The sequence below is a fragment of the Anolis sagrei genome, chromosome 4 (genome assembly GCF_037176765.1).
Source record: "Anolis sagrei isolate rAnoSag1 chromosome 4, rAnoSag1.mat, whole genome shotgun sequence".
Taxonomy (NCBI): Eukaryota; Metazoa; Chordata; class Lepidosauria; order Squamata; family Dactyloidae; genus Anolis; species Anolis sagrei.
The window spans coordinates 21,884,753-21,902,372 of NC_090024.1; the positions used below are offsets into that span (position 1 = coordinate 21,884,753).

Consider the following 17,620-nt stretch of genomic DNA (forward strand, 5'->3'; position numbering starts at 1 on the left):
GACTCCTGAAGCATGATCTGAACTAGATGGAAAAAATACTTTAAAATTGATTCCCGTGTTTCTATATGGCTGGCATATAATGAATGCCTGTCAAAACTGCTAATGTTTGAAAAGATTACTGATATAGTCAGCTGTGCTGTTTTCCTTCATTTGAAGTAGTAGTTCACTGCATAACAGTTTGCTTCTTCCTTACCCATACACACAAAAACTCCACATCTCTTATGAAATATATAAATAACTTCTATTTTTCCAGAGTCTTCTTTCATGTGCTTTTTCAGACAAAAGTATTCTACAGATTATTTAAGATGTATGCATTTGCCTCTGACAATGAGCCTCTGGAGCAAATCCAAGCCGGGAGGGTGAATCTTTTTAAAAAAGCAGTTTTAATGGAAAGGTGTTATGTCCTTAACCATCCAGGCATTCTAGAAAGATCCTAACATTTATTAAAACAGGTTATTTCACATTAAAACATATGGACTAAATAATATATATGCATTCTTGATGTTTTTCTTTTAAATCCTGTAGGGTTATGTGGAGCTGACAATATTTCCAACAGTTGCAAACTTGAACAGAATCAAGTTAAACAGCAAGCAGTGTAGAATATACAGAGTGAGGGTCAATGATCTGGAAGCGGCTTTCATTTACAATGACCCCACCCTTGAAGTTTGCCATCATGAGTCAAAACAGTAAGTAAATGAGCTATGATGGATTATGTGCATGGAAACAATATTCACTTTAATGTTGAGATTTGAATTAGACTTTGAACTGAGATGGATATTTGTTAAATAGTTCCTTACTGCCTTACTAATTTTAGAGAGCAAGTGACACACAACATGCACATGAATTTTAGGGCACTGAATTTTACAGGTGAGGGTCAGCAAGCTTTTGAATTTCACAATATTATGCTTCAGGCATAGTTCTGTTTCTTTCTTGATTAACTTAGACTAGCTTTCCCCAACTTTGCACCCTTCAATGATAAAGGTAAAGGTTACCCCTTGACATTAAGTCTAGGTGTGTCTGACTCTGAGGAGTGGTGCTCATCTCCATTTCTAAGCCGAAGAGCCACTGTTGTCAATAGACATCGTGTCATGACTGCACGGAGTGCAGTTACCTTCCCGCCAAGGCGGTACCTATTGATCTACTCACATTTGCATGTTTTCGAACTACTAGGTTGGCAGAAGCTGGGGCTAACAGTGGGAGCTCACTCTGCTCTCCGGATTTGAACTATCAACCTTTTGGTCAGCAAGTTCAGCGGTTTACCCTGCAGCACCACCAGGGTTCCAATGATATACACAATTTATGCCCATTCTGAAGTTAGGGACTATGGAGATTCTATGTCACTACATCTTCTAAGAAGCAGTTTAGAAAAATCTGTTGTAGGCTATGATTGCCCTATATGCTATATGCTGTTGCTCAGTATCTTGAATATACTGATAGTGTCCTCTTATTATTGAATTCTAAAGTCTTAGTTTGATAATATGGTGCGCCCCTTCCCCAATCCCAGTTCAACAGAGTTGTTTTCCTGTGGTTATGAATGTTAATCATTGTGATTTTAGCAGACATAGTATTTGAACAGTTTCATTAGATAATGTTGATGTCATGCGATCAAGCTTCCTTGCTTATAATGACACTAATTACAGGTCCCTCTGTTTTCCTTTCTTGAATAAGCACAGCATGACTTTTGTTCCATTACTCTGATCTTTATCATAGCTGGATACTTTTCCTGTTATTATAGGGGAAAGGGATACTTTGTATTTGCTACCCTTCCAGTAGAGCAAGAGTCCTCAAACTTTTTAAACAGAGGACCAGGTCACAATCCCTCAAACTGTTGGAGTGCCCGATTATAATTTGAAAAAAAACCTGAATGAATTTCTATGCACACTGCACGTATCTTATTTATAGTGCAAAAACACTTCAAAACAATACAATAATTAAAATGAAGAACATTTTTAACAAATACAAACGTATTAATATTTCATTGGGAAGTGTTGGCTTGCTTTTTGGCTGATGAGATAGGATTGTCGTTGTGTGCTTTTACTTTGTCTCAGACTTAGGCTGACCCTGAGCGAGGGCCGGGTAAATGACCTTGGAGGGCCGTATCTGGCCCCCAGGCCTTATTGAGGACCCCTGCAGTAGAGCATGGTCCTATGCCGTCACAAGAGCAGTTGTACATTTCCAGAAGTAGGTTCTCAAAATTGAGGAAAGGAGAGTTCTGCTTTACTTGCCATATAGAAATACTTGAGAAATACAAATATGCAGAGAGCAATATTGGTGATTGTTAATAAGCACTCTTATGATTAGTCGGAGCCCCCGGTGGCGCAGTGGGTTAAAGCACTGAGCTGCTGAGCTTGTTGATCGAAAGGTCACAGGTTCGATTCCGGGGAGTGGCGTGAGCTTCCGCTGTCAGCCCTAGCTTCTGCCAACCTAGCAGTTCGAAAACATGCAAATGTGAGTAGATCAATAGGTACCGCTCCGGCGGGAAGGTAACGGCACTCCATGCAGTCATGCCGGCCACATGACCTTGGAGGTGTCTACGGACAACGCTGGCTCTTCGGCTTAGAAATGGAGATGAGCACCACACCCCAGAGTCAGACATGACTGGACTTAATGTCAGGGGACTACCTTTACCTTTACCTTTTTATGATTAGTCACATTTTCTCTCTATTCTGTCTCATTCCCTTTTCTCTCATGATGATCATGATCATGATCTCTATTTGTATCCTGCCCTATCTCCCCAAGAGCACTCAGGGCGGTTTACAACAAACATTAGCAAACATGCAGTGCCATAAAGGAACTGAACAAACTGAACAACATCTGCAATGCCTCGTGAGAATTGTCAATTAGGAGACCTTGGACAAGAACTCTGGACTATGATTTGGATTTGCGGACTCAGACTTGGTTATTTTAATATTTTAAGGGCCAATATTTTAAATATATTGTATTGCTTTTTAAATGTTGTTGTTGTTGTTGCTGCTGTTGTTATTATTACTTGACCAGTCATGTGACCATTTCAAAATGCAACACGAGTAAAAGACAAGGCAGAAAGGAGAGAGGACAGCAGCTGACCTTATATTTACTGTCAGAATCTTATTCTCCTGGTTCTTCTTTCAGGAAATCTGCTCTTTTCTTGATAGCTTTCAGAATAAAAAGGCTTACTCTGATTATGGTGGATCTTCCCTGTCCTTTGCAAGAGGAATGTCAGAAGGTCATTTCTGTTGGGTTACCTAAAGTTATTGTAATATAAGTTATTGTAAAAAAGTTATTGTAAATAATGTATTTTTATTGCTGTTGACCTCTTCATGTTAATCGTTGTGCTCTGTTTCTTTGTTGGCATCTAATGACTGCCAATTGTAAGTCCTCCTTCGGGGGTTGAAAAGGACGGGATACAAATACTCTAAATAAATAAATAAATAAATAAGAACAATGATGGAACAAAGACACGATGGAGCTCTATCTTCCTGGCTGCTCCTCTTCACTCTGAAGCCTCAGAACCCTTCTTTAATATGTGTCCTTAATATGTGTCTGCCACTGTGACTGTGTGGTTTCTCCCGTGGCATTGATATTTCTTGATTCAGATCAATTGAGAATCAAAGTATACTGTGAGCATATAACAGCTTAGCACTAAACTTGTAGGATGGCTTGAGAAAAACATGTTCTTCCAGGCTCTTATGGCTCAATATGTTGTCTTAAATATATGCATAATTGGTTTCAGTGGGACAAATTTCCTTTTAAGTTTAGGATTGTTGCTTTAGTCTCTGATATAGACATATATCACTGGACTCATGGGTACCATTGGAAGAATTGCTGAGATAAAGTTTGTGAAATAGTATGAACATTTTAAAAGAAGTTGTAAAAAAGCTAAATATTGCTTTAGCAGACACTATTGGAAAGGACTGCATTGATGTAACTGTGCTGGCAGCAGTGGCACAGAAGCCATGACAGGAAAAGGGATAGTTATTGTGAAAGAAGAGATTGGTAGTAGATAAAGGTCACCATCTGTGAGCAGCCCATTCTCCCCTTTCCGTGCCTTCCTGGGGAGTCCAGTTTGGTCTGCAAATCCTGATTTGTACAATTGCCTATCCCATGGAACAGGCTACTGTCCAAGTCAGCCTGCCCAGAATTCTCAGCTCTGTGGACTCCTGCCCTCCCTTCTCATTTCCCAGAAGACTTGTGTAGATGAAATGGGATGCTCACAAGATGCATTGCTCCCTTTCCTAAAGACATCTTATTCTTTCAAGCGCTCATGCTTTGGACTGCACCAACTGAATTCAAGTTTCTTTTTAAATAGTGATTTTCAGGGTTTTCAACCAGTTTCATCATTACCACATGTCCCTCACACACATAGAAAGAGAACGTGGTTGTGGGATCAAGCCTTTGGCTAATAAACACAGTACAAAGAATAATTAAGGAACATGTGCAATGACAATTTGGAATGGCTATGGTATACAATTTCTGCATCGTGGGACTTTAATGTTTATACTAGGATGATTTTATGCTTGGGTTGTTGTAGGTTTTTTGCGCTGTATGGCCATGTTCTAGAAGCATTGTCTCCTGACTTTTCACCCACATCTTTGGCAGGCATCCTTCCTGACGTTTTATGCTTTGTCTGAATGTTTAAATTTTATCTATGACTTATGTTTAATCGTTTTAATGATTTTAAGTTCATAGTTATATGTGGTAATTATGATTTCATTGTGTACTGTATGTTGGCATTGAATTTTTTCCATTAGTATGATGTAAACCACATTGAATCCCCCCCCCCCCCCCCGGTGAGAAAGGCGGTATATAAATACAGTAAATAAATAGAGACAGTTTTTATCTACCACAGTTTGTGGAGACCTACTGAGTAAAAGGTGAAAGAGGAGCAGCCACAGGTCTTTTTAGGACTGTGAACAGGTAAATATAGATTCCTCAGCAATCTCCTTTGTTATTGTACCCTCAATTTGAATTCGTGTCAGGTTTCCTCATTCTCTTCTTTCACTTTCCCTGCATTGACTAGAATGCAGAGGAGTAAAGGAAGGAAAAAGAGGAGGAGCTTTCTTCTCTCATAACTCATTTCATTCGTCCCTTTATTTGTTATGTAGAACAAATTCAAATTGCATCAGTCACACAACACTGTTTCTAAAGTCAAATGAACAGCCCACGGATTTTCAAACTTCACAGTATTTCCTGTCATTTACATGTGCTCACTGATCAGACACACCTGCAAATCTCTCTGTGTGCAACACAGTAGTTAAACAGTACTGTTTTGGGAGAGCTTTCTGCTGTCAGGAAAAAGAGATGTTGCACTAATTTATTTGTAAGTTAGTTCATTTTTAAGGACTCCAATAAAGAAAGGTGTGTTTAAGGTGTGATTAAGTAAATCACCCCTTACAATCACATTTGAAATATGGTGTAAAGTTACCCAGCCCAGGAACTCAATTAACTGTGAAATCCCCACCATTAGAGTGCACCATTAGAGTGCCTTAGTGGTCATGAATGAGATTTCTTGTGGCTGCATGCTGGAAAGTTGATTCTTAACTCTGAATTTCCATTCATTTGTGGCCTGAAATATACAAAAATTAAAATGGCATGTAGAACTCATATGGTTTATTCTTATCCAATTAGAAAAAGCTTGCTACACGAATAAAAATGACTTCAATCATAACAGCAGTCTATCATTACTTAGAAAATCATTATTTTGTCAGAAGCAGTGACACAGCAGCATATTCATCTCATTCTGTGGCAATTGTAATGGCTGCCAACTTCCTGTTTAATTTGATGGTCATGGTTTCTGCCTTTTTAAAAAAAAATAAACCATCACAGCTGGAAATAAGCATAACTTGCCATATTCCAAGCCCTGCTCCATCTTCCAGTGTCATATGTATTAATGATATATGGACCTAGAAGTAGAATTTTGCTTCAGGTTACTGAATAAGCACTTTGATAAGATCCAAAGCTGTAGAGTTCACGCAGCTTTTAAAATATGGTTTTATTACATTTATACCGTATCCTTGGAGTGGCTTTGCTGTTTTTGATGGTCTGCTCTGTCAGGCTGTTTCTGACCAACAATGACTTTAAGGCAACCCTTTCACAGAGTTTCCTTGGCAAGGTTTTCTTCAAAAGAGGTTTTCCATTGTCTCCTTCGGAGGCTGAGAGAGTGTGCCCTCCAGTGGGTTCCCATGTTCAAAGGGGAATTCGAACCCTGCTCTTCAGAATTGTAGCTCAGACTACTATACCACATTGGCTCCTCCCTGTAGAGGTTTACAGATTGTGGATTTGACAGTTCCCTGTCCTCAGGGCTCTTCTACACTGCCAGATAATCCAGGTTATCAAAGCAGAAAATCCACATTATCTGATTTGAACTGGATTATCTTAGTCTACACTACCATATAATCCAGTTCAAAGGAGATAATGTGAATTTTATCCAGCTATGTAGAAGGGGCCTTAGAGTTAAAAAAAGACACACAAGAAAAATAGAATGGTGGTGAGAGGGGGAATGAGGTCCAATAGATGTCGGCTGTTCTCTGCTTCAAAGACCACAACAATGACAGTTGACCGGTAAGGAGAGCCTCTCATCAGCTACTGCGATTAAGGCACAATGGTAGTTTGTTCAAGTGACTTTATCTTCTCCAAAGGCCACAGCAGTGCCAGTTGGTATGGAGGGAGGGTTTCTCATCAGCTGCTGGAACTATGAGAGGTGAAGCTGTGCTGTTTGCTGTTCTCTTTCTCAGTAATTCCATAGTGTCTTTTTCCTTTCTTGTAGTTTCAGTAACATTTGTTCCCTTTTGCTGCTGTAAAATGCCATGTTGAGTGATCATTGTTTTCGAATTTACATGGTTTCAATTGCATTTTATTGTTGCCTGCAGAATGTAGAATCCCGTTCCAGTAAACAACATTTGAATTTGAAACTGAAGACACCATTCTGTTTTTTTGTAGGAGAAATCTCAATTACTTTTCTAATGCCTATGCTGCTGCAGTCAGCGCTGTGGACCCTGATGCTGGAAACGGAGAGCTGTGTATTAAAGTGCCATCTGAGCTTTGGAAACATGTTGATGGTAAAAGCTGGAAACCTTATAGACTTTTAGGAGTAAGGTGCTACATTTCTGCCAGCATCCTGTAGTATGCATGTTTGATATTTTATTATAGCAGTGGCTCAATCACCCTGTAGTGCTGGGAGGTAGTAGTTCTAATTTTAAGGGATGATTTAACCTCCCATTCATTTGAGGATGAGAGTTTTGATGGGAGTCACCTAAAACACAGTAAACTAGTTTCTATATACTGCAAAAACAATACTAGGAGAAAGAATTCAGAATTCTGAAATCACCTATTCAGTTTTGCACAATTTCATCCTTCTTTCCCTTATGTTAAGGTTATGAATGCACACTGAATGTGAGGGGTGCGTGCGTGTGTGTGTGTGTGTGTGTGTGTGTGTGTATGTATATATATATATATATATATATATATATATATATATGAAAATGATTGTGTTTGTTTGTTTTTTGTGCTGCAGAATTAAAAGTTCTGAAGGTACATATCAACTTTTCTCTGGACCAGCCAAAAGGAGGCCTTCATTTTGTGGTTCCCAATGTGGAGGGCAGTTTGGCAGAGAGAGGAGCTCATGTCTTCTCTTGTGGATATCAAAATTCTACAAGGTAAGAGTCATGCAGTTTTGCCCCCACAGCCTATGGCTAATGCAGTGTTCGTTAAAATGGCATGGACCTTATGCTACAAAGTGAAAGATACTGTGTTCCTTCTTTATTTTTAAATTTTGGTTGAAGCATACAATTTTGGGAAAGTCAAAGCCCAAAATGTCTGCGCAAATCAGAACAACATTTTAGGAGTCTAAATTTCAAATCATTGTTGTGAATGTCTTCTTTCTAGGTTTTGGTTTCCTTGTGTTGACTCCTATTCTGAACTATGCACGTGGAAACTGGAATACACAGTTGATGCCACAATGGTAGCTGTGTCAAATGGAGACTTAGTGGAAACAGTGTATACTCATGATATGAGAAAAAAGACCTTCCATTATATGTTGGCAATTCCAACCGCAGCATCGAACATCTCCTTGGCCATTGGACCATTTGAAATTCTTGTTGATCCTTACATGCATGAGGTAATACCCTTAATATTCCTTTATTAGTGTGATACTGTTAGCTTATGTTGTTACTATGACTTCTTCATATTAAATGGAAATGGATTCGTTCTCTTGCAAGCACACCCTGGATGACTACCGTATATACTTGTATAAGATGAGATTTCAGCCCCTTTTTTGGCTGAAAAAGCCCCCCTTGGTCTGTACTTAAGTGAGGGTCCTGGTAGGAAGGTGTGGGGCTGAAAGAAGCCCTTCTTTAAGCTCCACACCTTCCTGCCAGGACCCTCCCCTCTCCCCACAGCAACCCAGCTTTCTACGGTCTGCTCTTAATCTGCATTGAATTTTCCTTCCTCCTCTTTCAAGGGGAAACTTGTAACGGAAGGAAAGGAGGGATTGGGGGCATATTAATAGGTGAGGGAGAGGAAGAGAGAGAGAGAGAGAGAGAGAAGGAAACAACACTCTAGATTCAACTAAAATAATATATAATGCAAGGATTATTTTTTGAAAATAACTAAACAATTCTATTAAAATTCACACAAAAGATTTTAAATATAGAGTAAAAAAATAAAGAAAAAAGCCCATCATACTGTGGGGAGGAGGGGAGCCAAGGAGTAGCCGCCACCACCCGGTCAACCCTGGCCCGCCTCTCTCAAGTAATGGCAAGGGCACCGCACTTACCTCACTAACCTCTACTTGCTGCACACGCCCCTATTACCTCCCTCTTCTCGCTGCACATGCACCTCCCTTGTCCTGTTACCGTGAGCGCCTCCATCCCTCCTCCAGGGAGGAGGGAGAGAGCGGCGGGCCAAGGTTGCCAGGGTGATGGTGGCTATTCCCCCGGCGGTATGATGTGCTTTTTACTTTATTTTTTATTTTATATGTAAAATGTCTTTTGGGTGAATTTTAAAAGAATTGTTTAGGATTTTTTTTAAAAAAATCCTTGTATTATATATTATTTTAGTTGAATCTTGCAACACAATAAGTAGCCTTGGGTCTCATATTGGAGAAGAGGCTGGATGTTAAATAAATATGCAACAGAATAATTAAAAACCAGCAATAGCAAGAAGCAATTCAAACGGACACTCACATCAAAACTGCTCTGTCAAAATTTTTTGACACCAGCAATTCTTAAAATCATAATAAAACAGAAGTGTTCAGGCCTGACTCATAAACATTTAATCTACTGCAGCCTCAGTTAATGTAATTTTATTGGTATCTATTTTTATTTTTGAAATTTACCAGTAGCTGCTGCACTTCCCACCCTTGGCTCATACTCGAGTTAATACGTTTCCCCCGGTTTTTGTGGTAAAATTAGATGCCTTGGCTTATATTCGAGTCGGCTTATACTCAAATATATGTGGTAACTGTTGTTGCATTAATTATATCTACAGTTATAACAACTTTCTTTTGTTTGTTTTTGATCATAAAGTTACTTGCCCTGAATCTTGAAACCTAAAGAGCTAAAATAAATGACTGACAGGCACATCATAGTCAAAAAGCCTGACATTTCAATACGTTTATTGCTTTATATTTTTCTCATGTCTGTTTACATATGGGTTAAGATGGACTAAATATGTTTTGATTTATCTTAAATTTGGGTTCTGGTTCCTAAGAGTATTTTCAAAATCTCATTCTCTGGATTTTTTTAAAATCCAAATCCTCACATCATGCAGTTAACTCTGGCATTAAATCCTTCCTGCTTCCGAGAAGAAAATTTGAAGAAGCAGGGCGTGTTCAGCTTGTTCAAGATAAGATTGAGAGTTGACGTGACAGTCCTCTTCAAATACCTCAAGGGGTGTCATTAAGAGAACAGGACTTTATTTATTGATCTGTTTAATTTCTCCCTGCAGGTGACTCATTTTTGCTTACCCCAGCTTCTCCCGCTGCTCAAGCATACCACATCATACCTCCATGAAGTATTTGAATTCTATGAGGAGATACTTACATGTCGCTACCCTTACTCTTGTTTCAAAACAGTTTTTGTAGATGAGGCCTATGTTGAAGTAGCTGCTTATGCTTCTATGAGCATTTTTAGGTGAGTTAGTCTTAAAAATTCTGTTTACAATATGGTATTTTATGAAATGCCTGCATATCCACTTAAATTTCATTACTTTATCCCATTTTATGTTTATCTCATTGCATCTTTATCTGGATTCAGTCAAAAGTCACTGTAGCTTTGTGTGTCAAAGAGGTAAGGAAAAAGTGGTGTGCTGAATTTTTAAAGATGAAACTCAAAACCATCTCTGTGGTCAATAACATCAGACATAATCTTATTTTGGGGCCTGAGATTTAGCTAAAGCTCAGCAGTATATGTGTTAGTTTTGGCAATAATGGACTAGATCATGGATAAGGAAAGGCTGAACACATAAGCGTCATGCAGTCTCAGGCCTCTCCCTCCTACTGCTACCCGATTGTTCCCTTAATTTCTAAAAAAGAGAAAGCTTTGCACTAAAATATCCAATTGTTCCCTCTAGGGGGTGTGATTGACCATTTAATTTGTTAAGCAGCCTCATAAAGGTTAGTGTTAAGACTCTCCAGTAATACATTGAAGCACTAAAAATTAAATATTCGTGATTAAATCACTTGATGTTCCCTACACTGATTTGGACCTCATGCAGTCACACATCCTACGATTTAATTTTTTTCCAATTGTAATGTACAGTCCACAATGCAAGTAATATATGCTCTTGGAGTGGGGGATCTCTTGTTCTATGTTTTTTTCCACTGAAACAGGTTTATTCTAAAGCAACTTCCAAAAACGTGCATTGAGTTGCTGCTTTCAGTTGAAGAAACAGGGTATCTGGAGAGGTTCATATTCATTTCACAAGATAACTTATGAATCAGAGCCACTGTTTTAAGTAACAACAAGAAGTGAGAGAAAGTCACTCTCCTCTCCTGGGTGTATATTGACCCTTGAGGGCAAAAAACACAACAAGAATGCCCCCAATGATCCCTAAACATTTTGAAGGGCTTTTAAAAAACACTTTTGTTTGAAAAACTTATCCTTAGGTCTGACAAAAGTAGCCCTGGGGCCACTTTCAGTCTAGGGCCACATTTTGGCCCACTCTATGTTTAAGCGTTATAGAAATGTAAGGTTTTCCGTTCTGCTAGCTGTGTAAATATGTATTTAAATCCTAAGTGTACTGTACCTAAATGTTTTAAGATTTATAAGGAGTTGCTTTTGTTATCTATACTTGAATTTTGTGAACATTTTATCAAAAATGAGTATTTTTTGTTTTGCTAGTTTAAATGTTTAGAAGGATACAATTAACCGCCCTGAGTCCCTTCTGGGAGATAGGGCAGGATAGAAACAAATTATTATTATTATTATTATTATTATTATTATTAGTAGTAGTAGTAGTAGTAGTAGTATTTGAAATACAACAAAATGAGTCCAACAAAATGAGATGTTAATTTTGTCAGAGCAATTGTGTTAAGTGCAGGCCAAGGTCTTTAGGCACTGCACTCAGTGTGCTGATTACCACTGGGACCACCTTTACTGGCTTTTGCCAGAGTCTTTGCAGTTCGATCTTTAAATCCTCATATTTAAATCCGTATTATTATTATTATTATTATTATTATTATTATTATTTGCATTGAATGTCTTTTTTCATCATTTTGCATGTACTTCTTTGTGTTTTTAATCCAGCACAAACCTTTTACACAGTGCAATGATAATAGATGAAACTCCATTGACTAGGAGATGTTTGGCTCAGGCTCTCGCCCAGCAGTTCTTTGGTTGCTTTATATCAAGAATGTCATGGTACGTACATGTTAAGGAATATAATTCCTGAATTTATATATTATATGAAGTATTAGCACAAGTATATGAAAGATTAGGATATATGAAGGATACTCAGCGTAATGCAGATAAATTCTGCAGCCATCACTACAATAGTTGAAAAGGGTTTCTTAAGAATATATGATAATATAATCATGAAACGAGGTATACTTATTAGATATTTAAGTGGCTTTATCTCAGACAAACATTTTAAACCATTGGAAGATATTTAAAATGAGTTTCAGAAGCATCAGTGTTTTAGTCTGCTGCAGTAGAAATTGAAGTTTGCAGAACTGCCTTGATTGTGAGAGGGTCATGTAAAAATGTAGAAGAGGGCAAGATGACTTCATTTCTCTTTTGATAATCTGCGTGCCTTTAGTCCAAGGATGGGCAGATATGAAAGGTAGAGGACCACATGGTAGATCATGAGGAATCATACCTCTGCCACACTTGTTCCCATTTAAAAAAAATACTCCATATACTCTTCAGGGAATCAGACCAACATATTCATCATATTGTTGGGTCACCATAAGCCATTTTTAACAACAGGAAATGAGCTGAAATTACTTCATATTCACTTTCCCCTTTTAAAAGGCTTTGTACAAGGCCAGATTGGGAAAGGTAGGCCCAAAACATAGCTGAAATGTTCTCCATATGCCTGGAGGGCATTTTGTTCCAAAATAAACTGTTTTTGTAAGAAGTGTTTGTAGGGGTCAAATGGGCCTGTAGACATACTCTAAAGAGCACTGTGGGGCATTCTGGAAACAAGGAGTTAAAAACAGATTTACTGTTGTGCGGCCACTAAATTGCCAGGGGGGATGCTTCTACAGGGTAGTTCTTATAGTCAGTTGAGTGTATAGATTTCAGATCCCTCAACCCCTCCAACTACCCCTTCCCAACCCCGACTGCCTTTTTTTTTTTGCAGCTACCCCAAGGATTAATGACTTTCTGAAACCCCAGGAGTGGTGACTCATAGTTTGCATAAATTACAAGTTCCCTCACCCACACATGCACACACTTTACAATATCAACTGCAACTTGTTTTGTAAAAATACCGACGTGGACTTCTAAGCACGTCCTGGTTTTGGTGAGGTTTTTTTTTTTATGTTCCTCTGTTTTGGTTTGCATTTTTGGTGTCATAAGCTTCTTGGACGATCTCAAGGGACAGAACATGGGCCTACAGATCTATTCTGTTTATCCACCATGTGTCATGGGATGATACTTGAAAGGACCGGGGATGTCCCCAGTTGCTCTAAAAGAGTGGTTCTCAACATGTGGGTCCCCAGATGTTTTGGCCTTCAATTTCCAGAAATGTTAGGCAATTGGGCTTATGAACAAAGTGTACAACAGAGTAACTTACTATCAGCAGTGTGACCCAGCACCAGTAGCCAAAAGTGATAAAAAGAACAAAAACACACAGACCAATGTTATCTCTTCCTTAGGAGGCTTTTCTTTATAGCAAAATAATTTGGTTGCACTATTTACAAAAACAAGGTTTCCATTTCAACCTTCACACTGGAGCTTCACACATGTGGCCTTCTCATACCAAGGCCTACCTCATACTGTGAGGCCTACTAACACTAAGGCCTATTCTTCCACAGTAAGGCCTACTACCACTGAGGCCTTTTCCCCACTGAGGTGTACTCTCACGCAGAGAGGCTTCTCTCACACAGCTTTCTCAGATTGAGGTGCTGCTAAGCAGCAGGCAGGCCTTCTTATATTGAACTGCAGCTTTGCTGCATCATTGCATTCACTTAACTCGACTCACATTTTTGTAATTAAAAATACCTAGTTAATTTTGAATATTTCTGACATGATATCCTAACAGCCGATAAACTGGATGGGATTTCTGGAAGTTGTAGGCCAAAACACCTGGGGACCCACAGGTTGAGAACCACAGCTCTAAGGAGTGGACGTAGAAAGCCTCCATGGGATTCTGTACAAGTTGTGGCCTATCAGTACTATGATAGGCCACAACTTGTACAGGACAGGATATACATTTTAGTTGGGGTGTATGTGAGTAAGGGTGCATTTACTCTGTAGAATTAATGCAGTTTAACACCACTTTAACTGCCAAGGCTCGATACTATGGATTCATTGGTAATTTTAACAGATTTTTAGCCTTCTCTGCAAAAGAGTACTGATACCTCACCAAAACTACAAATCCCAGGACACCATAGCATTGAGCCATAACATTTTAAGTGGTGTCACATTGCATAATTCTACAATGTAAGTGCATCCTGAAATGAAAAGACCTATTGATGTATTTTCAGCAATCTCCAGAGAAAATATTTTCCATTATTTCAGTGGCTTTATGATTTTCTGACATATTGTCAGAGGATGCACACATCAGTATAGAGCTCACGATCATTTGTTTACAAAGATGTGTAAGCTGCTAAAATATTTGCAATAAGAAGGCATTTAGTAGAAACTATTACTTTCTGAGTTCAAACTATTATGTGACTCAAGAGATGGTGTTGTGTTTTTTTCGTTTTTCTTCTTTCAGGTCGGATGAGTGGGTGTTGAAGGGAATCTCTGGCTATATTTATGGCCTTTGGATGAAAAAAACATTTGGTGTCAATGAGTATCGCCATTGGATCAAGGAGGTAATGCACCCAGATGGATAAATAATCTAAACACAGCTGTGTGATTCAAGTCCCTAGAGAATAAAACAATGTACTCTGCACATTTAAACAGAAGTTATCACAATTAAGAGAAGGGAGTTTATCAGTGGCCCAAATGCATCTGTGTTCCCTTTTTGTTCCAAAAAACAAAATAGCACTGTTAATGTCTGAGAGATCATTGCAAATTAATTGCATTTGGTATTATCATTTTAATCTATTATTTTGGAAGCTACTTTTTTGGACTACATATTTTAAGCTTATGACAATTGTTTTTCCCCCCATCCTGTAATGTTTATTGGCACTCTATTAGATAATCTATTATATAGAGAAATTCAGAGGTGATTCCCTGTTTGTTTTGAGAGGTCTGATGTAATTTTGCTTCAGTGTAAGAGTAAGTGAAAGGTCTTCATGAGATATGTTGCATTCCATATGTTTTGTTATTATAATTTATATATGTTTCCATATCTCTTATGAGAGGTTGGTTTAACCTCATATTTGCTAGTAAAACTGAACTACTTTGTCACAAAAGGAAGCATATCTTAGGCAGGGAGATCTGTGTTGCCTATTTCTCTTCCCTTCAGAAGAATCCTTCTCATTTTTTTCTTGGAAAGTTACCTCCTCCTCCAGAGAGCGCCCTTAGAAGTCGCTTTCCCAGTGACACTAGCATAGGGTGGCCATTGAAAGTTCCTCTTGGAGCATGATGAGAGTTGAAGTTTCTCTGTGTGTGTGTCTATTCTCAGCCAATAAAAAGCCAGGTGGTTTCCATGCTCTGATTGGCTGAGAATAGGCACAATCAGTGACCACAATTCCCAGAAGCTTCTCTTGCGGTTTGTCTTATTTTTTAAAAATGTTATGGTTAAAACTTTAAATAATTCAATAAAATCAGTAGATTGGTGAATTGTTTTGAAACTTGGCAGGCCTGTAGTTGTAAATGGGGTCTACAACTGAGGTTTCATGCAGATAGGCCTTAAAATGGCTGAGGGCTGAGGCTTTAAAGTTTCCTATTGTAGCCAATGGATCAAATCTCTGCCGAAAACTCCCCTCTCCTTTCAGGTAACTTTCTGGTAAACAAAATGAGGAGTCAGACGAAAATGGACTCGAAAACTGTATGCCTTTTGGCCCGAATGCACATGACTAGCAAACACCTTCTAGCAGTTTCTTATTTCATAGACAGCAAATAGTGGGAGCCACACTACTTTTCCTGGGAGCTTGTCTGCCATTGTTGATGGTTGAATTAAAGAATCCAGTAGACTTTGGAAAACAGCGCGAAAACGTTGTGGCATACAGTTGCTTTTTCAGTATCCTGTTGTTTATATGTACTAACTGTAATGTGACATGGCTGTTCTTCTCAGTGTAACCAAATATATGTTTGCAAAATTAATGTCCTTTTTTATTTCAGGAACTAGACAAAATAGTTATATATGAACTGAAGACTGGAGGAGTCTTATTGCATCCAATTTTTGGTGGAGGAAAAGAAAAAGACAAGTATGTTTAGTTGGGCAGTGAGTAGATTTGTAAGGCCATTCACTCGTATATGTACTTTGGGTGCATAAGGAGACTTTGGGCCAAAGGTTTAATTACATTTGCTACTTAATGTCCTTATAAATTACATCTTAGTTAAATATTATTCTTGTTTCAATTACAAAAGTGGAAACAAATTAACCAAATATCTGTATTAACTGTATCTGATAAGTGGCCTAAAGCCCCTTTCCTATGAACAGGAAACAATTTCACAAGAACAATGAAAATAACTTTTTATAGTTACATACTGATGTTTTCACAAGTACTGGAGTTTTGCTGGCGGCTGGTACGTATCGCCTTTCAGCTAGCCCTGCATTTTTAAAAACAGGACGTGGCATTGCGGTCTCAATCTGTGGGCACATGGAAAAAGACACATTTATCACTCAATGATTGCTTCTGAAACACTGGGGCCTAGCTTCGAGTGGACAGCCATTTTAGCCCTGTGGGTTGTACCTGGAGTCAGCATGAGGACTGAGCAGGGCGTGCATGAATGTATCTGCGCACACATTCTTACATGCATCTCAACACCCAGTGATGTGGAGGCATAAACCTTCCTTCCCTCCCAGCTGAAGTCTAGCTCTCACTGTGTATGTAAATTAAACTTTTTCCCATCTGCTGTCACCAGAGACACCACTTTATGAATGGGAAAGCGGCTCCCTGAGTTGAATATTGTTAGATAACCTAGCATGAACTAATAAAATGATTGTAAGTGAGGGCATCTTCTCTAATGAACACAAGTGTTTTTCATTACTCTTGTTTCCATTACTGTTTGAAGAATTGGGTTTGAATTGGTTCTCTGTAAATTCAAGTCACTTCTGTAAAATGCAAAAGCAGCGTCACCGTTTCCTCTAATTGGTTCACAAGGAAAATGAAGAAGAATATTTTCTTCTTTCCTTGGAAAAGACATTTTGATAATACTTTCTACAAAGGAATCTTATTACTCCACGAATTTATTTATTTATTTACCATATTTATATCCCAACTTTCTCACCTTGTAGGGGATTTAAGGCAGCTTACATATATAGGCAGCAACTCGATGTCATATGGACATACATAGTAAAATAAACATATACATTAAAACAATCATTAAAAATATATCAAATCTTAAAAGAACTTATTAGATATCATAGTCTGAGGCCGTTCTAGGTTGTCATTGCACTAATCCATATTCCCTTATTGCACTGATAGATTACTAACCAAACACTTGATCCTACATCCACCTCTTTAGCCTTTTCCTGAAGATCAAGAGGGAGGGGGCTGATCTAATTTCATTACGAGGGAGTTCCAAAGTCAAGGGGCCACCACTGAGAAGGCTCTGTCTCTCATCACCACTAACCGCATCTGCGAAAGAGGTGAGACCAAGAGCAGGGCCTCCTCAGAAGATCTTTACCTCCTACCTGACTCATAGAAGGATATATGTTTGGACAGTTAAAGTGGGCCAGAACCGCAGCAAAAATGCAGCAAAGTCTACTCAAATACTTAACTTATCTACATTGCATGAAATAATTATTTCCAGCATTCAAAAAGGTTATACTTATTTCTAATCTAAAGGACTATAGAATAATTTGCCAAAAAGAAGGAGGAGCGAAAGAAAACTGTTATGGAAAAGTTACATACAAA

The 17,620-nt window shown here is 38.5% G+C and overlaps 1 protein-coding gene across 1 annotated transcript in view; it reads left to right on the forward strand.

The window, feature by feature from the left end:
• Positions 1–17,620, forward strand: part of TAF2 (TATA-box binding protein associated factor 2) — a 65,973-nt gene that overhangs the window by 3,114 nt on the left and 45,239 nt on the right. The window contains exons 3-10 of the mRNA XM_067467313.1: positions 526–686; positions 6,919–7,037; positions 7,493–7,634; positions 7,864–8,095; positions 9,925–10,109; positions 11,724–11,837; positions 14,362–14,461; positions 15,879–15,964. Of these exons, the coding sequence (XP_067323414.1) occupies positions 526–686; positions 6,919–7,037; positions 7,493–7,634; positions 7,864–8,095; positions 9,925–10,109; positions 11,724–11,837; positions 14,362–14,461; positions 15,879–15,964 (1,139 nt within the window). The remainder of the gene's footprint in view (positions 1–525; positions 687–6,918; positions 7,038–7,492; positions 7,635–7,863; positions 8,096–9,924; positions 10,110–11,723; positions 11,838–14,361; positions 14,462–15,878; positions 15,965–17,620) is intronic.